This window comes from Ranitomeya variabilis, chromosome 8 (assembly GCF_051348905.1).
Source record: "Ranitomeya variabilis isolate aRanVar5 chromosome 8, aRanVar5.hap1, whole genome shotgun sequence".
In the NCBI taxonomy this organism is placed as follows: domain Eukaryota; kingdom Metazoa; phylum Chordata; class Amphibia; order Anura; family Dendrobatidae; genus Ranitomeya; species Ranitomeya variabilis.
The window spans coordinates 173,818,325-173,839,717 of NC_135239.1; the positions used below are offsets into that span (position 1 = coordinate 173,818,325).

The 21,393-nt window shown below is 41.1% G+C and overlaps 1 protein-coding gene across 2 annotated transcripts in view; it reads left to right on the forward strand.

The window, feature by feature from the left end:
- Nucleotides 1–21,393, forward strand: part of LOC143788194 (inter-alpha-trypsin inhibitor heavy chain H3-like) — a 69,762-nt gene that overhangs the window by 28,878 nt on the left and 19,491 nt on the right. The window contains exons 13-21 of one of the 2 annotated variants that reach the window (XM_077277634.1): nt 477–662; nt 3,571–3,710; nt 7,356–7,516; nt 8,186–8,227; nt 9,030–9,065; nt 14,352–14,465; nt 16,600–16,804; nt 17,514–17,686; nt 17,851–17,962. In XM_077277634.1, the coding sequence (XP_077133749.1) occupies nt 477–662; nt 3,571–3,710; nt 7,356–7,516; nt 8,186–8,227; nt 9,030–9,065; nt 14,352–14,465; nt 16,600–16,804; nt 17,514–17,686; nt 17,851–17,962 (1,169 nt within the window). The remainder of the gene's footprint in view (nt 1–476; nt 663–3,570; nt 3,711–7,355; nt 7,517–8,185; nt 8,228–9,029; nt 9,066–14,351; nt 14,466–16,599; nt 16,805–17,513; nt 17,687–17,850; nt 17,963–21,393) is intronic. The other variant, XM_077277635.1, reaches the window with a different exon arrangement.

The window sequence follows — 21,393 nt, forward strand, 5'->3', positions numbered from 1 at the left end:
TTGCAGGTTGGGAATAGATGGGTATGGTGCAGGAAATGTAAGAAGTCACGTGTCTTTGTTGTAATTTCTGTAGACGAGTCCTGGCTGGAAGAAGTTGTCATGTCGGTCTGGGCCAGATGGAAAAGACTGGAAAAATGAACGATTCCATCAGAAAGAACATCAGCTGTAAGTCACTATCTGTAACTGTACTGGAATTTCTTACATGTCACCATAAGGCGGGAATATCAGTGTTGATCATTGTATAGATATTTTCAGTAACAGCATAGTCATCTGTTGTGGTTCATCTATACCCACTATTAGGATCTGCCATCGTAGTTGTAATCAAGGTTACCTGGTTAGGGGCTCACTGAGAAGTTACGCCTCCCCTGAACCAAAACCCCATAATCGGGTTTTGGCCAATTTGTGGTCTACCTTAACTGACGCATTAAAATTATTCTGAAGATTTCCATAAGTGACATTTTGCTCTCACATGGCAGGGTTTCTACACGGAAATTGCAAACCCAACACTGATTAACATAGCAATGCAGTATCCGGAGAACGCAATCGCTGACCTCACCGAGAACAACTTCAGACATTACTTTGAAGGGAGTGAAATTGTCGTTGCCGGACGTGTAACAGATAACGACATAAACTCATTTACTGTGGATGTAAAGGCTGAAGGGGTAAGTACAGATGGTGTTCTGTGAGTGCTATAAGATATGTTACTTTCTCTGTCAGTAGTCATTTAGTAGAACTCTGTCGTACGTATAAATGTTCATCTCTTGTAGATTGTGAGCCCTCGCGGGCAGGGTCCTCTCTCCTCCTGTACCAGTTGTGACTTGTATTGTTTAAGATTATTGTACTTGTTTTTATTATGTATACCCCTCCTCACATGTTAAGCACCATGGAATAAATGGCGCTATAATAATAAATAATAATAATAATAATAATCTAAGCTGAGTGTTTTTTTGTGTTTCCAATGGTGAAAGTGGACAACAAGAAGGGTTGGCATTTAAATTAAAACTGCCCAACTCTTATCCTCCCCGACATTATCTAGCGGGGGAGACTTGGGAGATTAGATTGCCAGATGATCCAGCTGAAATGTAACATGTATGGGAGCCTTCAGGCTTTGCTTTCGAAGAGCAGAACATTGGTGACTGGAGCTTCCATTGCGCATTCTGCTTTGTCCTTAATCCATGCTTTCAACATTGTGGACAACTTACTTAGAAGATGGTCTAATGACTTCCTCAAGGAAGAGCATTCAGCGTCATGATGAGCGTAGTTTGCATTTACATGTGCTGCTCATCTATATAAGTAAAAATATGAGCGAGGCACATTGGCATAGCATGGATCGCCAGCATGTCCTCTGCGACCCTGCCTCGAGTCCCTTACACCTATCTGGTTTTGAACCCCTCTCAGGCCTCAAACACGTGTATTGTCTTTTAAGAATATATTAACATAATTATATTATTTTACCTTTGACCCTCTAGTTTTTTTGTGATATTTGCTTCAATCCCATAAAAAATTGTAAAAATAAAGTTATAAATTGTTATTTTTTATGTAACTATTTAATTGCACTAACCCATAACTCTATTTCTTTGCATAACCCTATCCCCACATTCTAAACCTAACCCTAGCCCTAAACCTATGCCTAACAATAGTCCTATCCCTAGCCCAAACCTTAAACCTAATCCTAGCCATAGTTAGGGTTACAAATAGTGTAAAAATGTATAAGTAGCTCTTGATAAAAATGAATGCAGTATTGAATCATATAAAACTTGACATCTTGGTTACTGCCTATGCAGACTGCAGAAACCAATGACAAACTCATCTCTTTATCGCTCTGGACAGGTGCTGATGCCACTTCCTTGACAGTAGATGTAGAAGGGAAAATAGAAAAATGCTGTACCCCTATAGACTTTCCCATCATACTATTGGCAGGGAAAGTGCTTTCTATGCATACTAATATGTATTGTTGTATACAGATGTGGCAAACTTTAAACGAATATTGATTCAAGGTACCAAGCAATTGCAGATGGCATCAATACAAAGTGATTAAATGGAGTTTGTCAGCAGGTTTTGATATGCAATCTGAAGTTAGCAGGAGATAGGGGCTGACACACTGAATTGAGAGATATGTCACTTACCAGGCTGTGTGCTGTTGTTTACTTACAATTAAGGTTTTATCACCATGAGATCACCACTTCCAGTACTGGTACAGGTGTTTTCAGTGGTCCAACCACGCCCCCTCCTTTGATAAGCAGCTTACTATCAATTTACAATGTAGACAGAGAGCCTGGTGTGGGCAGGATTAGCTTTCTGAGCTCGTCTACACGCTACATATAAGACCTCTGATTGTGTCACAACTGATGCACCCAGTAAACTAAGTGATATACTGCTGGAATCAGGATCTTTCTTTCTACATTATGCTGCTATCAAATGAGGTAGCAAAAACCTGGTGACAAATTCCCTTTAAGTGGCTGTTTGCGCTGGTGCACTACAATACCACTGTAGCATATACAGCTCTGGCAAAAATTAAGAGACCACTGCAAAATGTTCAGTTTGTCTGATTTTTCTCTATATACTGTAGGTATGTTTTTGAGTAAAATGTAAATTGTTCTTTTATTCTATAAACTTCTGACAACATGTCTCCGAATTTCCAAGCAATAAATTTTGTATTTTTTTCTGAAAAGAAAACAAGTTTATGATCATTTAGAAACAACAATACTAATGTTTTAACTCGGGAAGAGTTCAGAAATCAATATTTTGTGGAATAACCATGATTTTTAATCCCAGCTTTCATGCGACTTGGCATGCTTTCCACCAGTCTTTCACACTGCTTCTGGCGCAAAAATGTAAGTCGTTCTTCTTTGTTTGATGTCTTATGACTATCCATCATCCTCTTGATTACATTCCAGAGGTTTTCAATGGGGTTCAGGTCTGGAGATTGGGCTGCCCATGACAGGGTTTTGAGGTGATGGTCTCTTAATTTTTGCCAGAGCTGTGTATGAACAGATTGTCACCATAATATTTTTTCATATAGAGAAATGCCCCATGCAAAAAAAAAAAAGTCCAGCAACAAAATAATTATAAATGACATGCCCAATGGAGTGCATGTATGCATGTGATAATGAATTGTGCTGGATAGATGCACACAATAGATTAGTCAAGGTTCAATACAAAAAAAGCGTGCAAACTAGAGTCGAAGAATGCATTGCTCATCCTGAAAGTCATTTGAAAATCAATAAAATACAAAGACGTTTACCAGTAGGGAGGATCACATATGGCCACCAAGCCCAACGCGTGTCGCAGCTTCGTCAGAGGAAGACTTTTTAATATGTATTGGTCCTCTGGCAATTGTTGTCTAATAGCTGTATTATTTATGATTATACTGTGTGTGCGCTATCATTTGCGCTACTTTTCTTTTCTCCTTTTTCTCGTGCACAATTTTTAGCGCCTAAGTTGCACCCAGTGTTATTATGTCCTAGATACACTTTTTTGCGGTGCCCGCCTTATTGGTTTTATGCCTAGACTTTCTATATCTGCAGAATTTTAGATTTTGTTCAGGTGTAACGTAAAGTTGTTGTGTAGGCAGATGCATCTTTAAAATACGCTGAAAACGTGCTACTACGAGAGAAAGATGATGTGAGCGAGCAGCAGAAATACATCTTTGGAGACTTTACAGAGAGGCTCTGGGCATATCTCACCATACAGCAGCTCTTGGAGAAACGGTATGTACAGGGATGAATGGTAGTCATCATGGTGTTATTGACTAGAACAACATGCTGGGATATGCCTAAGGGCCCCTTTCCACTTGCGAGGAAAACGGACGAGTGCAATCCGATAAAAAATCGGATTGCACTCGGACCAATGTTATATATAGGTGTCTTTTCATTTGCGATTTTCTTCTCAGCCGAAATCGGACTGAGAAAAATCTGGGTCGGCTGAGAAAAAAATCGCAGCATGCTGCGTATTGCTGCGATTCTCGGACGAGACTCGCCAATGCAAGTCAATGGGCGCGAGAAAAAAATCGCACAGCACTCGCACCATGCGAGTTCTGTCCGATTTTTACGCACCGGTGTCCTTTGAAAAGCCGGTAATTCAGCGCAGTGTACAGTAAAATCACACTGACAGGTTAGAATAGAGTAGATATATACACATAGAATAGGTATATATACATATATATATGTCAGTGAGACACCTATATATGTATATTTATATTTAATGCAGTGCTAGAGAGCAAAAAAGCCGCTAATTCAATTGCCGGCTTTTGCTCTCTCCTTCCCAAACCCAACATGATATGAGACATGGTTTACATACAGTAAACCATCTCATATCCCTTATTTTTTTGCATATTCCACACTACTAATGTTAGTAGTGTGTATGTGCAAAACTTAGGCGCTGTAGCTTGTAAAATAAAGGGTTAAATGACGGAAAAAATTGGCGTGGGCTCCCGCGCAATTTTCTCCGCCAGGGTGGTAAAGCCAGTGACTGAGGGCAGATATTAATAGCCTAGAGAGGGTCCATGGTTATTGGCCCCCCTGGCTAAAAACATCTGCCTCCAGCCACCCCAGAAAAGGCACATCTGGAAGATGCGCCTATTCTGGCACTTGGCCACTCTCTTCCCACTCCCGTGTAGCGGTGGGATATGGGGTAATGAAGGGTTAATGTCACCTTGCTATTGTAAGGTGACATTAAGCCAGATTAATAATGGAGAGGCGTTAATTATGACACCTATCCATTATTAATCCAATAGTACGAAATGGTTAAGAAAACACACACACATTATTACAAAGTCCTTTAATGAAATAAAGACACAGGTTGTTGTAATATTTTATTATTCTCTTAATCCAGCTGAAGACCCTCGTTCTGTAACAAAGTAAAAATAAAAAATAAACAATATCCCATACCTTCCGTCGTTCCGTCAGTCCCACGAAGTAAATCCATCTGAAGGGGTTAAATCATTTTACACCCAGGAGCTGTGCTAATGCAATTGTGCTCCTGTGTGTAAAAACCCCGGCGAATGAATGAAATGCAGAGTGACCTGTAGTTACCTTGAGTTGCGGTGAGGCGCCCTCTGCTGGATGTCCTCATATGAACTCGAGCGTGGGAACGTTTCCCAGGCTCCAGTTCATGAGGACATCTGTTATGATCCTAGTGGCAAGGATCGCAAATCTGACTAGCTAAGAAACTGAACCGACAACTAGCTCTGGGGAAGTGGTAACTGAATTGACCGCAACCTGATCCTATCCGCAAACAACTATAAGTAGCCGTGGAACGTTACCTGGAAATCCTAGACGTCTCGTCACGGCCTGAGAAACTGACTATTCCTAGAGAGAAAGTAAGTCCTCACTTGCCTCAGAGAAATTACCCCCAAAGATATAGAAAAGCCCCCCACAAATATTAACGGTGAGTTAAGGGGAAAGCACATACGCAGAGATGAAATAGATTTAGCAAATGAGGCCCACTAACACTAGATAGCAGAAAATAGGAAGAGAACTGTGCGGTCAATGAAAAACCCTATTCAAAATATCCACGCAGAGAATGCTCGAGCCCCCGCACCAACTAACGGTGCGGGGGAAGCAACTCCGTACCCCAGAGCTTACCAGCAGCAAGAAATCACATATTAGCAAGCTGGACTAAACTCATCATAAACAGAAATCATATTGCAGACAGATGAGCAAAAAATAATCAAACAGAACTTAGCTTCTCATGAAGAGACAGAAAACCAAGATAGTCAGGAGTAATCAGAATAGCACTGAATACATCGACAGCCGGCAACAAGTGGAGGTGAAGCAGAGCTAAATAGGAACCTCCCTAGAGAATAACGAGGCAGCTGATCCAGCCACAGACCCGCAAGATAACAAACAAAGCCACCAGGGGGAGCCCAAAAATAAAACTCACGCAATACCACCTGTGACCACAAGAGGGAGCCCGAAAACAGAGTTCACAACAGACATCCAGCAGAGGGCGCATCACCGCGAATGAAGGTAACTACAGGTCATTGACCTACATTACCTTCATTCGCCGGGGTTTACAGGCAGGAGCACAGCTGCATTATAGCAGAGCTCCTGCCTGTAAAATATTTTAACCCCTTCAGATGGATTTACATCGTGGGACGTTACAGATCTACGGAAGGTATGTATATTGTTGGTTTATTATTTTTAATTTGTTACAGAACGATGGTCTTCAGGTGGATTGAGAGAGCAATAAAATATTACAACAACCTGTGTGTTTATTTCATTAAAATACTTTGCAATATTGTGTGTGTTTTTTTTAAACATTTCATACAATTGGATTAATAATGGATAGGTGTCATAATTGACGCCTCTCCATTATTAACCTGGCTTAATGTCACCTTACAATAGCAAGGTGACATTAACCCTTCATTACCCCATATCCCACCGCTACACGGGAGTGGGAAGAGAGTGGCCAAGTGCCAGAATAGGTGCATCTTCCAGATGTGCCTTTTCTGGGGTGGCTGGAGGCAGATGTTTGTAGCCAGGGGGGGGCCAATAACCATGGACCCTCTCCTGGCTATTAATATCTGCCCTCAGTCACTGGCTTTACCACTCTGGCGGAGAAAATTGCGCGGGAGCCCACGCCAATTTTTTCCGCCATTTAACCCTTTATTTTAGCAGCTACCGCGCCCAAATTTTGCACATACACACTACTAACATTAGGAGTGTGGAATATAAAAAAAAAAAGGGATATGAGATGGTTTACTGTATGTAATCATGTCTCATATCCTGTCGGGTTTGGGAAGGAGACAGCAAAAGCCGGCAATTGAATTAGCGGCTTTTATGCTATCTAGCGCTGCATTAAATATAAATATACATATATAGGTGTCTCACTGACATATATATGTATATATACCTATTCTATGTGTATATATCTTCTCTATTCTAACCTGTCAGTGTGATTTTACTGTACACAGCACTGATTTGCCGGCTTTTCAAAGGACACCGGTGCGTACAAATCGGACAGTAATACGGATGTCATACGGATGATGCGATTACAAAAAATGGATGATGCGATTAAAAATCGCATTGCACTTGCATGACACTCGCATGACAATCGCAGACGTTACATCCGTATTTTTGGTCCAGATTATGGATCGTTTTTTCTCTCGCAAGTGGAAAGGGACCCTAAAGCTGAAATTCTTAACCTATTCTTACAAGTATTGGTATGCCCCTTATTCACTTTATACATAGGCTATATAGAATAAGTACAGAACGACAGAGCACATTTTTATTTTCCATAATGCATTAAAATGTGTGAAAAAGATCTTTACTAAGAAGTTTCTTTTGTATTAGTTATAGACGATGTAAAGCTTGTTACATGTCAGTCTCTAAACTCAGTTTCCTTCCTCTAAGACTTCTGGCTGACCCATCAGAAAAAGTGAACCTGACAGCGCAGGCGCTTGAGCTTTCCCTGAAGTTCAAATTTGTGACTCCGTTAACTTCAATGGTAGTTACTAAACCAGAGGAAACACATGGGGAAGAAGAAACATTAATTGCTGACAAATTTGTGGAAGGTAACAAAAATTTACGTAAAGCAACAGAAAAAATTGTAAACAAATTTTTGTTTGTTGCAGTTTGGGGTTTAGTCTTCATTCTGATGTCTGTTTCATGTATGGCATCTATTCATGTTTTTCACGGCTAGAACATGGGCCCATTATAGTCTACAGGGTTAATCAAATGTCAGTGTCTGCAAAGAAATAAAATGAAAACGTCCAATTTTGATCTGTCACAAATGGAAATTGCACATTTCAAGTCTTCTTCCTCGGTCCGCATAAAATCACAGAAACATGTCTGATTTTGATTCAATTATTGGATCAAAAATTGGCAATGCTAATCTATGGGTCCCTGGAAAAAATCAGACTGCACTCGGATGGCATCTGCGTGCAGTCTGATTTTCATGGGCAGTTAGACAAGAAAAGAATAGAGAAACTTTTTATATTTTTGTTTTCACATGCGCAAAAAACTGATGACACTCGGATAAAACTCTGACCAAAATAACTTTTTCTTGTACGTGAAAAAAACTGCCATGTGAATGGGGCCTTATTGTCTGCAAATATGGAAAAACTATGACATGACTTTATAATAAAATATCAATTTTAAGGTGTGATTATTGTCTACAAGAGGCACTAGCAATTTTTTGTAACATAATATTACCCTACCAACTTTTATTCTGTTGTTTGCAGAACAAGTTTTATCTCAAGAGTCCCATCTACAAGGATTTTTCGGTAAGGGCTCATGCCCTCTTGCGATGAAATCGGACGAATTCAATGCGAAAAATAATCGGATTGACTTTGGGCCAATGCTAATCTATGATTCTGTGCTCATCTGGGTTATTTTTTCCAGCTCGGATCAGATCACGATCGGGCTGGAAAAAAGTCGCAGCATGCTGTGATTGTAATCAAAATTTTGGATCGCATCCCGCAATAGAAGTTAATGGGTGCGAGAAAAAAATCACACTAACCACTAATCATTACTAACCCCACTCCTGTAATTGAAAGAAAGACACAGACTCCTTTAATATTCTTAATTAAACCATACTTATGACTTCACCTAATTCCAGCGAAGCCCTCGATATCCTGTAATAAAAGTAAAATAAAAAAGCAACAATATACCATACCTGTCTGTCGTTGTGTCCCACGCTGTAATCCATGTCTGGGGGATAATTCGTTTTTCAACCAGGACGCTGCCAAGATGCGACCGTCCCAGCTGAAAACCACTGGTGAATGAGCTGCTGGGAGCGCAGCTTCAGTGACGTCACCGAGGCTGCGCTCCCAGCCATGCTGAACTGGGATGGCCTCTGAACTGTGGGAAAATGCAAGCGATGAGGTCACCGCAGTTCAAGCACAGTGTCTTCACAGCAGATCACCATGAGAATATTTCAGTTGCATGGAATATAACTTGTCATGCGGTTTACAAGATTGATAGACAAGCTGAAGCAGAATAGATAAATGCAACAATAGAATATATGTAAGTCATATGCCATCAAACCATCATAATAAACCAACGGTTCTATCACTCTTTTAACAGGGCACAATATTTTTGCCATGAGGTCACGAATTTGGGGTAAGATATTCTTTAGATCTAAAGGCTATGTGGATACCTTTCACAGAATTTATTTTTCATATGTTACTGATTAAAGGGATTGTCATGGACTGAACTACTGATGATCTATCTGTAGGATTGGTCATCAACAAGAGATCGGTAAGGGTATGTGTCCACGTTCAGGATTGCATCAGGATTTGGTCAGGATTCTTCATCAGTATTTGTAAGCCAAAGGCCGGGGTCACACATGCGTGTTTTACGTACGTAAGAGCGCAAAAACTACGTACGTAAAACTCGCATTACATACGGCACAATGCTTCTCAATGGGGCTGCTCCTATTAGCCGTATATTACGGTTCAGTATTATACGGCTTTCTACGGCCGTACAAAATCGCAGCATGCTGCGTTTGTCAGCGTATTGCGCAAATAATACGCCAATGAAAGTCTATGGGGGCGAGAAAAATACGGATTCCACACGGACCTGCAGTGTGACTTGCGAGAAATACGCAGCGGTGTTATTGAAAAGTCGGTAATTCAATTGCCGGCTTTTTCCTTCTCCTTCACAAACCCGACATGATATGAGACATGGTTTACGTACAGTAAACCATCTCATATCCCCATTTTTTTTGCATATTCCACACTACTAATGTTAGTAGTGTGTATGTGCAAAATTTGTGCACTGTAGCTGCTAAAATAAAGGGTTAAATGGCGGAAAAAATTGGCGTGGGCTCCCGTGCAATTTTCTCCGCCAGAGTGGTAAAGCCAGTGACTGACGGCAGATATTAATAGCCAGGAGAGGGTCCATGGTTATTGGCCCCCCCGTGGCTAAAAACATCTGCCCCCAGCCACCCCAGAAAAGGCACATCTGGAAGATGCGCCTATTCTGGCACTTGGCCACTCTCTTCCCACTCCCTGTAGCGGTGGGATATGGGGTAATGAAGGGTTAATGTCACCTTGCTATTGTAAGGTGACATTAAGCCAGATTAATAATGGAGAGGCGTCAATTATGACACCTATCCATTATTAATCCAATTGGAGGAAAGGGTTAAAAAACACACACACATGATTAAAAAGGATTTTAATGAAATAAACACAGCGGTTGTTGTAATAATTTATTGTTCTCGCAATCCATTTGCAGACCCTCGCTTGGCAAAATAATAAACGCACAATATACATACCTTCTGATGTCAGATCACGTCCCACGAAGTAATCCATCTGAAGGGGTTAACTAATATTACAGGCACGAGCCCTGCTAATGCAGCGGTGTGCTCGTGCTTGTAATTCCCCGGCGAATGAATGAAATGTAGGTCATTGACCTACATTTCCTTCAGTCGCGGTGATGCGCCCCCTGGTGGATGTCCTCATATGACCTGGATCGTGGGAAAAAGTTCCCAGGCTGCAGTTCATGAGAACATCCACCAGAGGGCGCCTCACCGCGACTCAATGTAAGTACAGATCCAGCTTTCCTTTCAGCACCCGGGGATTACAGGCACGGAGCACAGCTGCATTTGCAGGGCTCCTGCCTGTAATATTAGTTAACCCCTTCAGATGGATTACTTCGTGGGACGTGATCTGACATCAGAAGGTATGTATCTTGTGCGTTTATTATTTTGCCAAGCGAGGGCCTGGAAATGGATTGCGAGAACAATAAATTATTACAACAACCGCTGTGTTTATTTCATTAAAATCCTTTTCAATAATGTGTGTGTGTATTTTTTAACCCTTTCCTACAATTGGATTAATAATGGATAGGTGTCATAATTGACGCCTCTCCATTATTAATCTGGCTTAATGTCACCTTACAATAGCAAGGTGGCATTAACCCTTCATTACCCCATATCCCACCGCTACAGGGAGTGGGAAGAGAGTGGCCAAGTGCCAGAATAGGCGCATCTTCCAGATGTGCCTTTTCTGGGGTGGCTGGGGGCAGATGTTTTTAGCCACGGGGGAGCCAATAACCATGGACCCTCTCCTGGCTATTAATATTTGCCCTCAGTCACTGGCTTTACCATTCTGGTGGAGAAAATTGCGCGGGAGCCCACGCCAATTTTTTCCGCCATTTAACCCTTTATTTCAGCAGCTACAGCGCTGAAATTTTGCACATACACACTACTAACATTAGTAGTGTGGAATATGCAAAAAAAGGGGGATATGAGATGGTTTACTGTATGTAACCATGTCTCATATCATGTCGGGTTTGTGCAGGAGAAATGAGAAGCCGGCAATTGAATTACCGGCTGTTCACAGATATCGCGCTGAATGAAATATAAATACAGAATATATATATATGTGTCTCAATGACATATATATATATATATATATATATATATATACTGTATATATGTTTTCCCTAACATTTGAGCACATAAATCCATTAGATGTCGGTTTTGCAAGCCTGCGCGAAAATCTCGCAGTACGGATGCCATACGGATTACATACGGAGGATGCCATGCGCAAAATACGCTGAAACACCCTGACTACGGATCACTATTTTGGGAACATTTCTCCGTATTACAGCCGTATTACGGACGTATAATACGTGGCGTATTGTCTTACGCCATGTGTGACTCCAGCCAAAACCAGGAGTGGGTGATAAATGCAGAAGTGGTGCATATGTTTCTATTATACTTTTCCTCTAATTGTTCCACTCCTGGTTTTGGCTTACAAATACTGATGAAAAATCCTGACCAAATCCTGATGCAATCCTGAACGTGGACACATACCCTAAGGGTCCGACACCTTGTACCTACATCGATCAACTGTTACTTGCCCCAAAGGCCAGATATAAGACATGTATGGGGCAGAACAGAGACGCTCCCGCCATTGCTTAGTGACTGCTGCCAAGTATTGCTGTACTTCTACCATTCAATTGGGAGATAAGGATCATTAATTATCAGCGGCAGCTGCTGTGTAACACCCAATACTTTACTTATTTCAGGCTTCTAAGGGAGCAAATTTCAGCAGATCAGTCAGGGTGCCAGGTGTCCATCCTCACCGATTTCATACTGATGACCTTTCCTTCAGGCTATGTGCACACATTCAGGATTTCTTGCAAAAATTTCCTGAGCAAAATCGGACATTTTCTGCAAGAAATCTGCATGCATTTTTTGCGCGTTTTTGACTCATTTTTGCGCGTTTTTGATGTTTTTTTGACTCGTTTTTTTTGCCGGAGCTTCCCAATACATTAAATAGCGGGAAAAACGCGAAAAAACTGCAAAATTAATGAACATGCTGCGTTTTTTACCGCAATGCGTTTTTTGTGTGGAAAAAAGGCATCATGTGCACAATGCGTTTTTTGTGTGGAAAAAACGCATCATGTGCACAAAAATTGCGGAATGTATTCTAAATGATGGGATGCATAATGTATGCATTTTTTATGCATTTTTATAGTGAAAAAAACGCGAAAAATCCACAACATGTGCACACAGTAGTTTAGTCCTAGACAAGACAATCCCTTTACAGGGAACCGGTCATGTCCCCAAACATTAATCTGAAGGTTAATAGTGTTCCAATGCAGTTGCCTTACTTAAAGTGTACAGTAGCTCCTGTAAGCAAGTAAACAATATTTCTCCTGAGAGCCGCTGGCTTTCAGTCATAGAGGCGTGCCTTCAGCGGTTACAGTCACCACTTTATACACAGTGGGCGGCAGCTGTAAGCTCACCCCAGCACTTTGATTGACAGCTCACACAGGTGCACCACAGAGCCACCTGTAAATCAAAGTTTCGGGGCTCACTGTGTGAATGTAGCCTTTCTGGGTACGCTTTTACATCTGAAAGCCTGTGGCTCCATAGGGTAAAAAAAGGTTTTTTTTTCTCCCGGTAGCCTCTCTTTCAGTAAGGTGGCCGGACAGCATAATTGCAGATGAAACCTTTATCAGCAGGTTAATAGCGATTGGGGACACAGCAGGTTCCCTTTAAGTTGCACTAAGCTTCAGACTGCAATATTTATTTGTTCTCAGCCACCTTGATATATAATTTATGATATGCTCCTACTATGATTTCACATTTTGCTCATGTGGTCATGTCCCTCTCTTTAACATATGATTGACGTGGGTTTACTATGCTGCTACGTTTACTAGCTCTCATGTACTAATGCAGCTTCCTTCTAGCATTGCTTTCCCCACCTGTAGATATTGTGCTGTTGACAAATCCTACGAATGGGTCATATGTTAATTTTGATGAGTGTTTCACCATTTCCTTTACAATTGTGCATGTCTAATATTGGATAATATTGGTTTCTAAGGCAGTGACCACTCTGGAATCTACTTTTACTTCTCATATGAACAAGATCTAATAAAGTGATACAGTTTAATATACAGAGGTAATCTAAAGCTGACATTAAAGTCCATCTTTACTACTTGTGTGAACGAGATCTGAGAGATTGTGTTAATTGACCTCTTCACTCTCCATAATGTATATATCCATCTTGAAGTGGGTATGATTGTATGGAGCGGGCACAGGAACTGAGCCCACTATCTCAGGGCAGGTGCCAACTATCTGCAGTAGTTTCGATCACTGGGACACCGGTAAGACTATTCAATCCAAGTACAATGTCGCACACAGTGTAGGAAAGGCTAAATGCATAGCAAAAGGGATAAGGGAAAGGGAACCAAACACTAGGAAGGGGGAAGTGGTGACCCCCTAGGCAGATCTAACAGCATCCTGTCTGCCCTATCGTCCCTATATTGGTTCTGCACCTATCGCCAAGCAGGATACCTAATTACTACCGCACTCTGGCGATAAACCCTGCACCGCGAAGGACAGGATGAGCGCTAGTCAATCTACACTACACTAAAAATAGATGGGACACACAAACAAGGGGGAACACTTAGATTGAGTAGAATCAGAGAGAAGCACAGACATCTTCCAGCAACACCAAGGAGGAAGATAGCTGACAGCAATAGCTCCAAGCCGCAACTGGCAACTGGAAATAGAAATATCAACCGCAACTTCCAGCAGCAAGCTGGGAGTTATATACAACCCAGTCCAGGTGTGTCAACTAGAGGCGGGGGAGGTTGCCACTGCATCTTATAGTCAGGAGGACTAGGAAGGAGTTTGCAAAGCCAACCGCTGAGACCTTCTGCAGCTAGGTGCAGTGCGACTGTCTGCAGCCTCTGACACATCCGTGACATACAGGCAGGCACTCAGTGCATCTTTAGCGTGGCCAAACATTTATGAGAACCTTCCCAAATAGTTGTTTTCCAAACTTGCAAATTTGCCATAATTTACAATCAGCAGCTCTCATGCTGGCAGAAAGTATTTTCTATGCTTACTTGTTTTTGTGTTCTTTCTTCATTTGTGTATTACAGTTGATTCAGACCCTCATTTTGTGATAAATGTTCCTCAGAAGAATGATGCTTTGTGCTTTAATATCCAAGAAGAACCTGGTGTGATCCTAAGTCTTATTAAGGATCAAGAGCTTGGTAATGCATATATAAATTCAATTATCATTAAAGATATTTTATTCAAGGTTTATTAACTCATCACAGTCGTACTGCACTTTTTTGGCCACAATTTTGAAAAATTGTGTCAAATGTGCAGGGTCCTGCTACCAAGGACACCACATCTAATGTGGGAGCCAAACATCTAGAATCTTATATCGTTGTCTTCTGAACTGTAGATGATAGACTTGCAGCCACAACACGACACTGTTTAGACTTCAGCCAATCCATGCTGCAGGCTAAGAGCAAAATTCCCTAGTCCACTGATTTAGTAGAGTAGTGGGCAATTATTTTTCTCAAGGGGCCATATCCGAGACTCTGACTGTTGTGGAACCAGCGGTGGAACTTAATTTTGCCTATTATTTAATATTAATATTTATCACTTAATAATGAGCAGCATTTAGTAAATTAAGCAGAAGCTCCTGCTAATACAGTACATGTTACCACACTGCTTACTGTAACATGTATTCTTACTAGTGATGAGCGAATACACTCGTTACTCGAGATTTCCCGAGCATGCTCGGGTGTCCTCCGAGTATTTTTTAGTGCTCGAAGATTTAGTTTTCATCTCCTCAGCTGCATGATTTACATCTGTTAGCCAGGCTGAGTACATAAGGGGGTTGCCTGGTTGCTAAGGAATCTCCCCACATGTAATCAAGCAGGCTAGTAGCTGTAAATCATCCAGCTGCGGCGAAGAAAACTAAATCTCCGAGCACTAAAAAATACTCGGAGGACCCCTGAGCGTGCTCTTGAAATCTCGAGAAATGAGTATATTCGCTCATCTCTAATTCTTACCTGTAGTACCTAATCAAAACCAAATCATTGACTGCTTTTTATAAAGTTTATAAATCATGCTGCTCCTGTTATTCACCCTTAAATATATTTAATAAGTGTAGATGTACATTGATCAACAGCTCCTCCACACACAGTATGACGTCCCCACAGCCCCCTCAACAGTTTGATGCCCCCACACATAGTATGATGCCCTCAAAAACAGTATTATGCCCCCAAAGCTCCGCCACACATAGTATTATGTCCCTACAGCCCCCAAGTATACTTTGATGTTCCAACAGTCCACACACACAATATTGATTCCCCCCAAACACAGTATGATGCCTCCACAGCTCCCACACACACAGTATGGTACCACCACACACAGTATAATGTCTTCACAGGGAGATGTTGATATGGCATGTCTGATTTCCGACTGCCAGTCGTATTGTTCTCCCAGCTGACATGTTAGCTAATGATTTTCTGATAGAGAACACAGGTGCACTCAGCCAAACGAGCACTCCTGTGTATGGTAGAGTCAGTTGAGAAGGTTTTCAGCAGGTTGATCTGCCAAAACGACGCTTTGGCTGGCGGCAATCTAATGTGTATGGTGGACTTAAGTCTCTCAGGTTGAATCATTGTATTCACTCATATCTTCAGGGGATGCAGATACCAGTGAAATTGAGAGGCAGGGCAAGGGTCGGCCGTGTGATATGGGTCACCATCGGGGCCCACTAGGCAATTCCCCGGTATCCCACCAGGCCAGCCCGACCCTGGTCACCACTGCATCCAGTCTTTGGCTGGTCCGCAGGCCACACTTTGGCCAGGTCTGATTTAGGAAAACAATTGAATGGGGATTGTACAAAAAGTCTGTATTCTGAACAGTGAACTGTGCGCAATTTAATACAGTGCACCCAATGTCTACATCGTATTATCATGCGTCTATGAATTTGTCTGAAACCCAGCACACTATGTCATAAAGCTAAAATTCCTACCGTATCTATCAAGTGTGAACATATTTTCTTAAATTGTAAAATGAAATTGGACGTAGAGATTTGATCATTTTTGGTTTTTTAGACATTTTACTATGAGTTGCAGCGACCATTTTTTTCAAAAAGGATAAATGTGCAACCGTATCAGTTATCACTTTTAAATAAACTGAAAATACTCAATTACCCAGAAAGTGACAGTTTTACCTGTGGATTCTAAGAAGTTAATTCAAAAATGAAAATTAAAGTGTCTGTACTTCCTATTTAACTGAAAAACTGTCGCACAAACCAATGCAAAAATGCAGCATCTTTTTAAAGAATTATCTTGACATTTGATTTGCTGTGTTCTGCTAAAGGTGTATCAGTAAATGGAGAACTTATTGGTAAAGAGATGAGAGGCAACAATGTCTTATCAAATGGAACGTTTTTTGGAAGATTTGGAATTATAAACAGTGATCTGAAAATAAAAATCGAGGTGACCACTGCCAAAATCACAGTTATGCACCATAAAAACAAGAAAATGTTCACATGGCACAAAGCTAGGTCTATAAGCAAGGAAGGGTAAGGAACTTTTTAAAATATATTATAGATAACAGTGGTTTTATAAGGGGCTTAATCATCAGCACCACAAACCTGGCTCCTGGATCTTCCAGTGATTTTCCGTTCATTGTCAGATGTATAGTTCGTCCAGTTAACCTGCAGTGACTGCTGCTTGGTATAGTGTAGTATTACATGTTGTAATGTACAGAGATAGATACAGATTGGGATAATTGTGGTAAATGCTGAATCACTAGAATTCTAGAATTATTAGTACATGTGGCTTTATTATTCTACGCGTTTCAGTTCAAGACTCCTTCATCAGGAGCACCACAGTTAGCTAGCTATTGCTAGTGGTCATAACCATGGATATGTAAGGTCCTGCAATGCCTGCACATGCAGAGACATAGTGCATCAGAAAAACTATACTACATTTCAAATTATTTTTTAATATAATTATTATACCTACTACATATTAGGGTAGGATCTTGGACATGGGAATACTTCTTTAACTCCGCTATGTACTGTGATAGATAGACGATGGATGTGGGAGCCGAACAACCGAAATGGACAAAAATACCCATTGCAAAATATGCTTTTCAGCTAAAACACATGCATTTAACAAAAAAATGATCCGAAGGCAGTCATAACATGCAGAACGCACTATAATCATGGACTGTATAAATGTTTAGTTTTAAGGTACAGAAAGGATCTCATGTATTATTCTCTTCAGGTTTAATCTAGTAATCAATATGGAAACAAATCTGACATTTTCATTTGGAGATGGAGCAACATTTTTCATTATTTTGCATGAAGTTCGGAAATATCATCCACTCCCTATGAAGTTTCTTGGCTTTTACACTTTAGATGATCATACATTTTCTAAAGACGTCCATGGACTGTTAGGTAAATACCATAATTCAATCATATTGTCTTCTGCCATTTCAATACTTTATTTTCTATTGATCTTTCATCATTGAGTAATATTTACAATCTGTTTTATATTACAGATTTTATCATTTTATTTCTATTTTTTTATATTTTTGCCTATTTTATTGTTTGTCTTTTAGGACAATTTTTTCATGGTATTGATTATGAAATATACAGCATTCACAAAAATGAAAAATCAGGCAAACAAACTGGGACAATGAAAGTGAAGAATAAGCTCCTGACTGTAACAAGGTAGCAAATGATTTGTAGTAGATATTTCCCTGTAAGGGCCGAAGTGTATAAAATAGTTCCCAAGTGTAAATGACTCTTCAGTTGAAATTGAAAGTATGACTATATATACAGTTGTGCTCAAACGTTTACATACCCCTGCAGAATTTTTGCTTTCTTGGACTTTTTTCAGAGAATATGAATGATAACACCAAAACTTTTTCTCCACTCATGGTCATGGTTGGGTGAAGCCATTTATTGTCAATCTACTGTGTTTTCTATTTTCAATCATAATGACAACCCAAAACATCCAAATGACCTAGATCAAAAGTTTACATACCTTGGTGATTTTGGTCTGATAGCATGCACAGAAGTTGACACAAATGGGTTTGAATGGCTACTAAAGGTAACATCTTCACCTGTGACCTGTTTGCTTGTGTGTGCATAAAAGCTGAGTGAGTTTCTGGGATCCAGAGAGACTCTTGCATATTTCATCCAGCCACTGATGTTTCTGGATTGTGAGTCACGGGGAAAGCAACAGAATTGTCAACGGATCTACGGAAAAAGGTAGATGAACTATATAAAACAGGAAAGGGATACAAAAAGACAAACAAAAATTTTGGCCACTGCCAGGAAAATTGCTCAGGACGCAAAGAAAAATCCACAAATAACATCAGCTGAAATACTGGACTCTCTGAAAACTAGCGGTGTGGCTGTTTCAAGATGCACAATAAGGAGGCACTTGAAGAAAAATGGGTTGAAAAGTTCAGTCACCAGAAGAAAGTCATTACTGCGCAGATGCCACAAATTATCTTGCCTACAATAAGAAAAACAGCATAGAGACAAGCCTAAAAACTTCTGGAACAAGATAATTTGGAGTGATGAGACCAAAATTGAACTTTTTAGCCACAACCATAAACATTATATTTGGAGAGAAGTCAACAAGGCCTATAATGAAAGGAACACCATTCTTACTGTAAAGCACGGAGGTGGATCACTGATGTTTTGAGTCAGGGTCACTTGGATGTTTTGGGTTGTCATTGTGATTTAAAAAGAGAAAACACAGTAGTTTGACAATAAATGGCTTCACCCAACCACTAACCATGAGTGGATAAAAAGTTTTAATGTTATCATTCATATTCTCTAAAAAAGGCCAAGAAAGCAAACATTCTGCTGGGATATGTATAATTTTGAGCACAACTGTAGGATGAGGAAATTTGTTTGGATGGAATTAAATTCTACTGAATACTACAAAATCCACATTCACCAAAATGCAGATTTTTTTGTAATTTCCTTCCGTGCAAAATGAGGAAAATGACAGTCATAAAGGGTCATCAAAAGGTTAAAAAAAAATTCTACTCTCCTTAACGTTCACTTGTCTGACCCCTCCGCTTTGCAATCCAGTCCTCAGTGCATCTTCTTATTACTACCACGGAATCACCTAGCTTATTCACGCTAGCCCTAGACTTGTGGCTCTGATAAGGCCCTGGACGATTCCGCGCATGCGTGTGCAAGGTCACTGCGCATGTTGTGACGTCATAACGAGACCTGGGAATGATAACAATCGCCAATGACCAGACAGAGCGGTAAAGAGTCAGATGAGTGGTAGGTGAGCATAAGTATTTTATAAATTCCTGGAGAAAACTTAGCTGGAAATCAAGTTTCCCTGAAAAAGACACACAATGTGGCGATTTTGATGTTTGTCATATCGGCTCCTTTCTAACATACTAGATGGTAGCCCGATTCTAACGCATCGGGTATTCTAGAATATGCATGTAGTTTATTTATGAAGATTTTAGAATAATACATTGAATACACGCTGATTGTTCACGGCCGGCCATGTAGTATATAACAGCCCATGTAGTAAATAGCACAGCCACATAGTATATTGCACAGCCACGTAGTATATAGCACAGCCACGTAGTATATAGCACAGCCACGTAGTATATAGCACAGCCCACGGAGAATATAGCACAGCCACATAGTATATAACACAGCCCACAGAGTATATAGCACAGCCACGTAGAATATAGCACAGCCCATGGAGTGTATAACAGCCCACATAGCATATAACACAGCCACTTAGTTTATAACAGCCCACGTAGCATATAACACAGCTCACGTACTGTATAATAGCCCACGCATGCAGTATATAACACAGCCCACGTAGTGTATAACACAGCTCACACAGTGTATAACACAGCCCACGTAGTATGTAACACAGCCCACGTAGTGTATAACACAGCCCACATAGTGTATAACACAGCCCACGTAGTGTATAACACAGCCCATGTAGTATATAACACAGCCCACGTTGTGTATGACACAGGCCACGTAGTGTATAACACAGGCCACGTAGTGTATAACACAGGCCACGTAGTGTATAGCACAGCCCACGTAGTATATTGCACAGCCCAAGTAGTACATTGCACAGCCCATGTAGCATATTGCACAGCCCACGTAGTATATAGCAGCCCACGTATTATATTGCACAGCCCACGTATTATATTGCACAGCTCACGTAGTATATTGCACAGCCCACGTAGTATATAGCACAGCCCATGAAGTATATAGCACAGCCCACGTAGTACATTGCGCAGCCCATGTAGTATATTGCACAGCCCACGTAGTATATAGCAGCCCACATAGTATATTGCACAGCCCATGTAGTATATTGCACAGCCCACGTAGTATATTGCACAGCCCACATAGTATATTGCACAGCCCACGTAGTATATAGCAATGTGGGCATCATATCCCTGTTAAAAAAAAGAATTAAAATAAAAAATAGTTTTATACTCACCTTCCGTTGGCCCCGGATCCAGGCGAAGCGGTTACCGATGCTTCTCGCGCCCTCCGGTCCCAAGAGCGCATTGCGGTCTCGCGAGATGATGACGTAGCGGTCTCGCGAGACCGCTACGTCATCATCTCGCGAGATCGCAATGCATGGAGCGGTCAACGGAGCGTCGCGAGGAGTGGGAAAGGCCTGTTCTGGATCCGAGGGGCCGACGGACGGTGAGTATATAACGATTTTTTATTTTTTTTATTATTTTTAACATTAGATCTTTTAACTATTGATGCCACATAGGCAGCATCAATAGTAAAAAGTTGGTCACACAGGGTTAATAGCAGCGGTAACGGAGTGCGTTACCCGGGGCATAATGCGGTCCATTACCGCTGCCATTAACCCTGTGTGAGCGCTGACTGGAGGGGATTATGGAGCGGGCACTGACTGCGGGGAGTAAGGAGCGGCCATTTTGCCGCCGGACTGTGCCCGTCGCTAATTGGTCGTGGCCGTTTTGCCGCGACCAATCAGCGACTTGGATTTCCAGGACAGACAGAGGCCGCGAACAATGAATATCCGTGACAGACAGACAGAAGGACAGACGGAAGTGACCCTTAGACAATTATATAGTAGACTAGACTGTGGCCCGATTCTAATGCATCGGGTATTC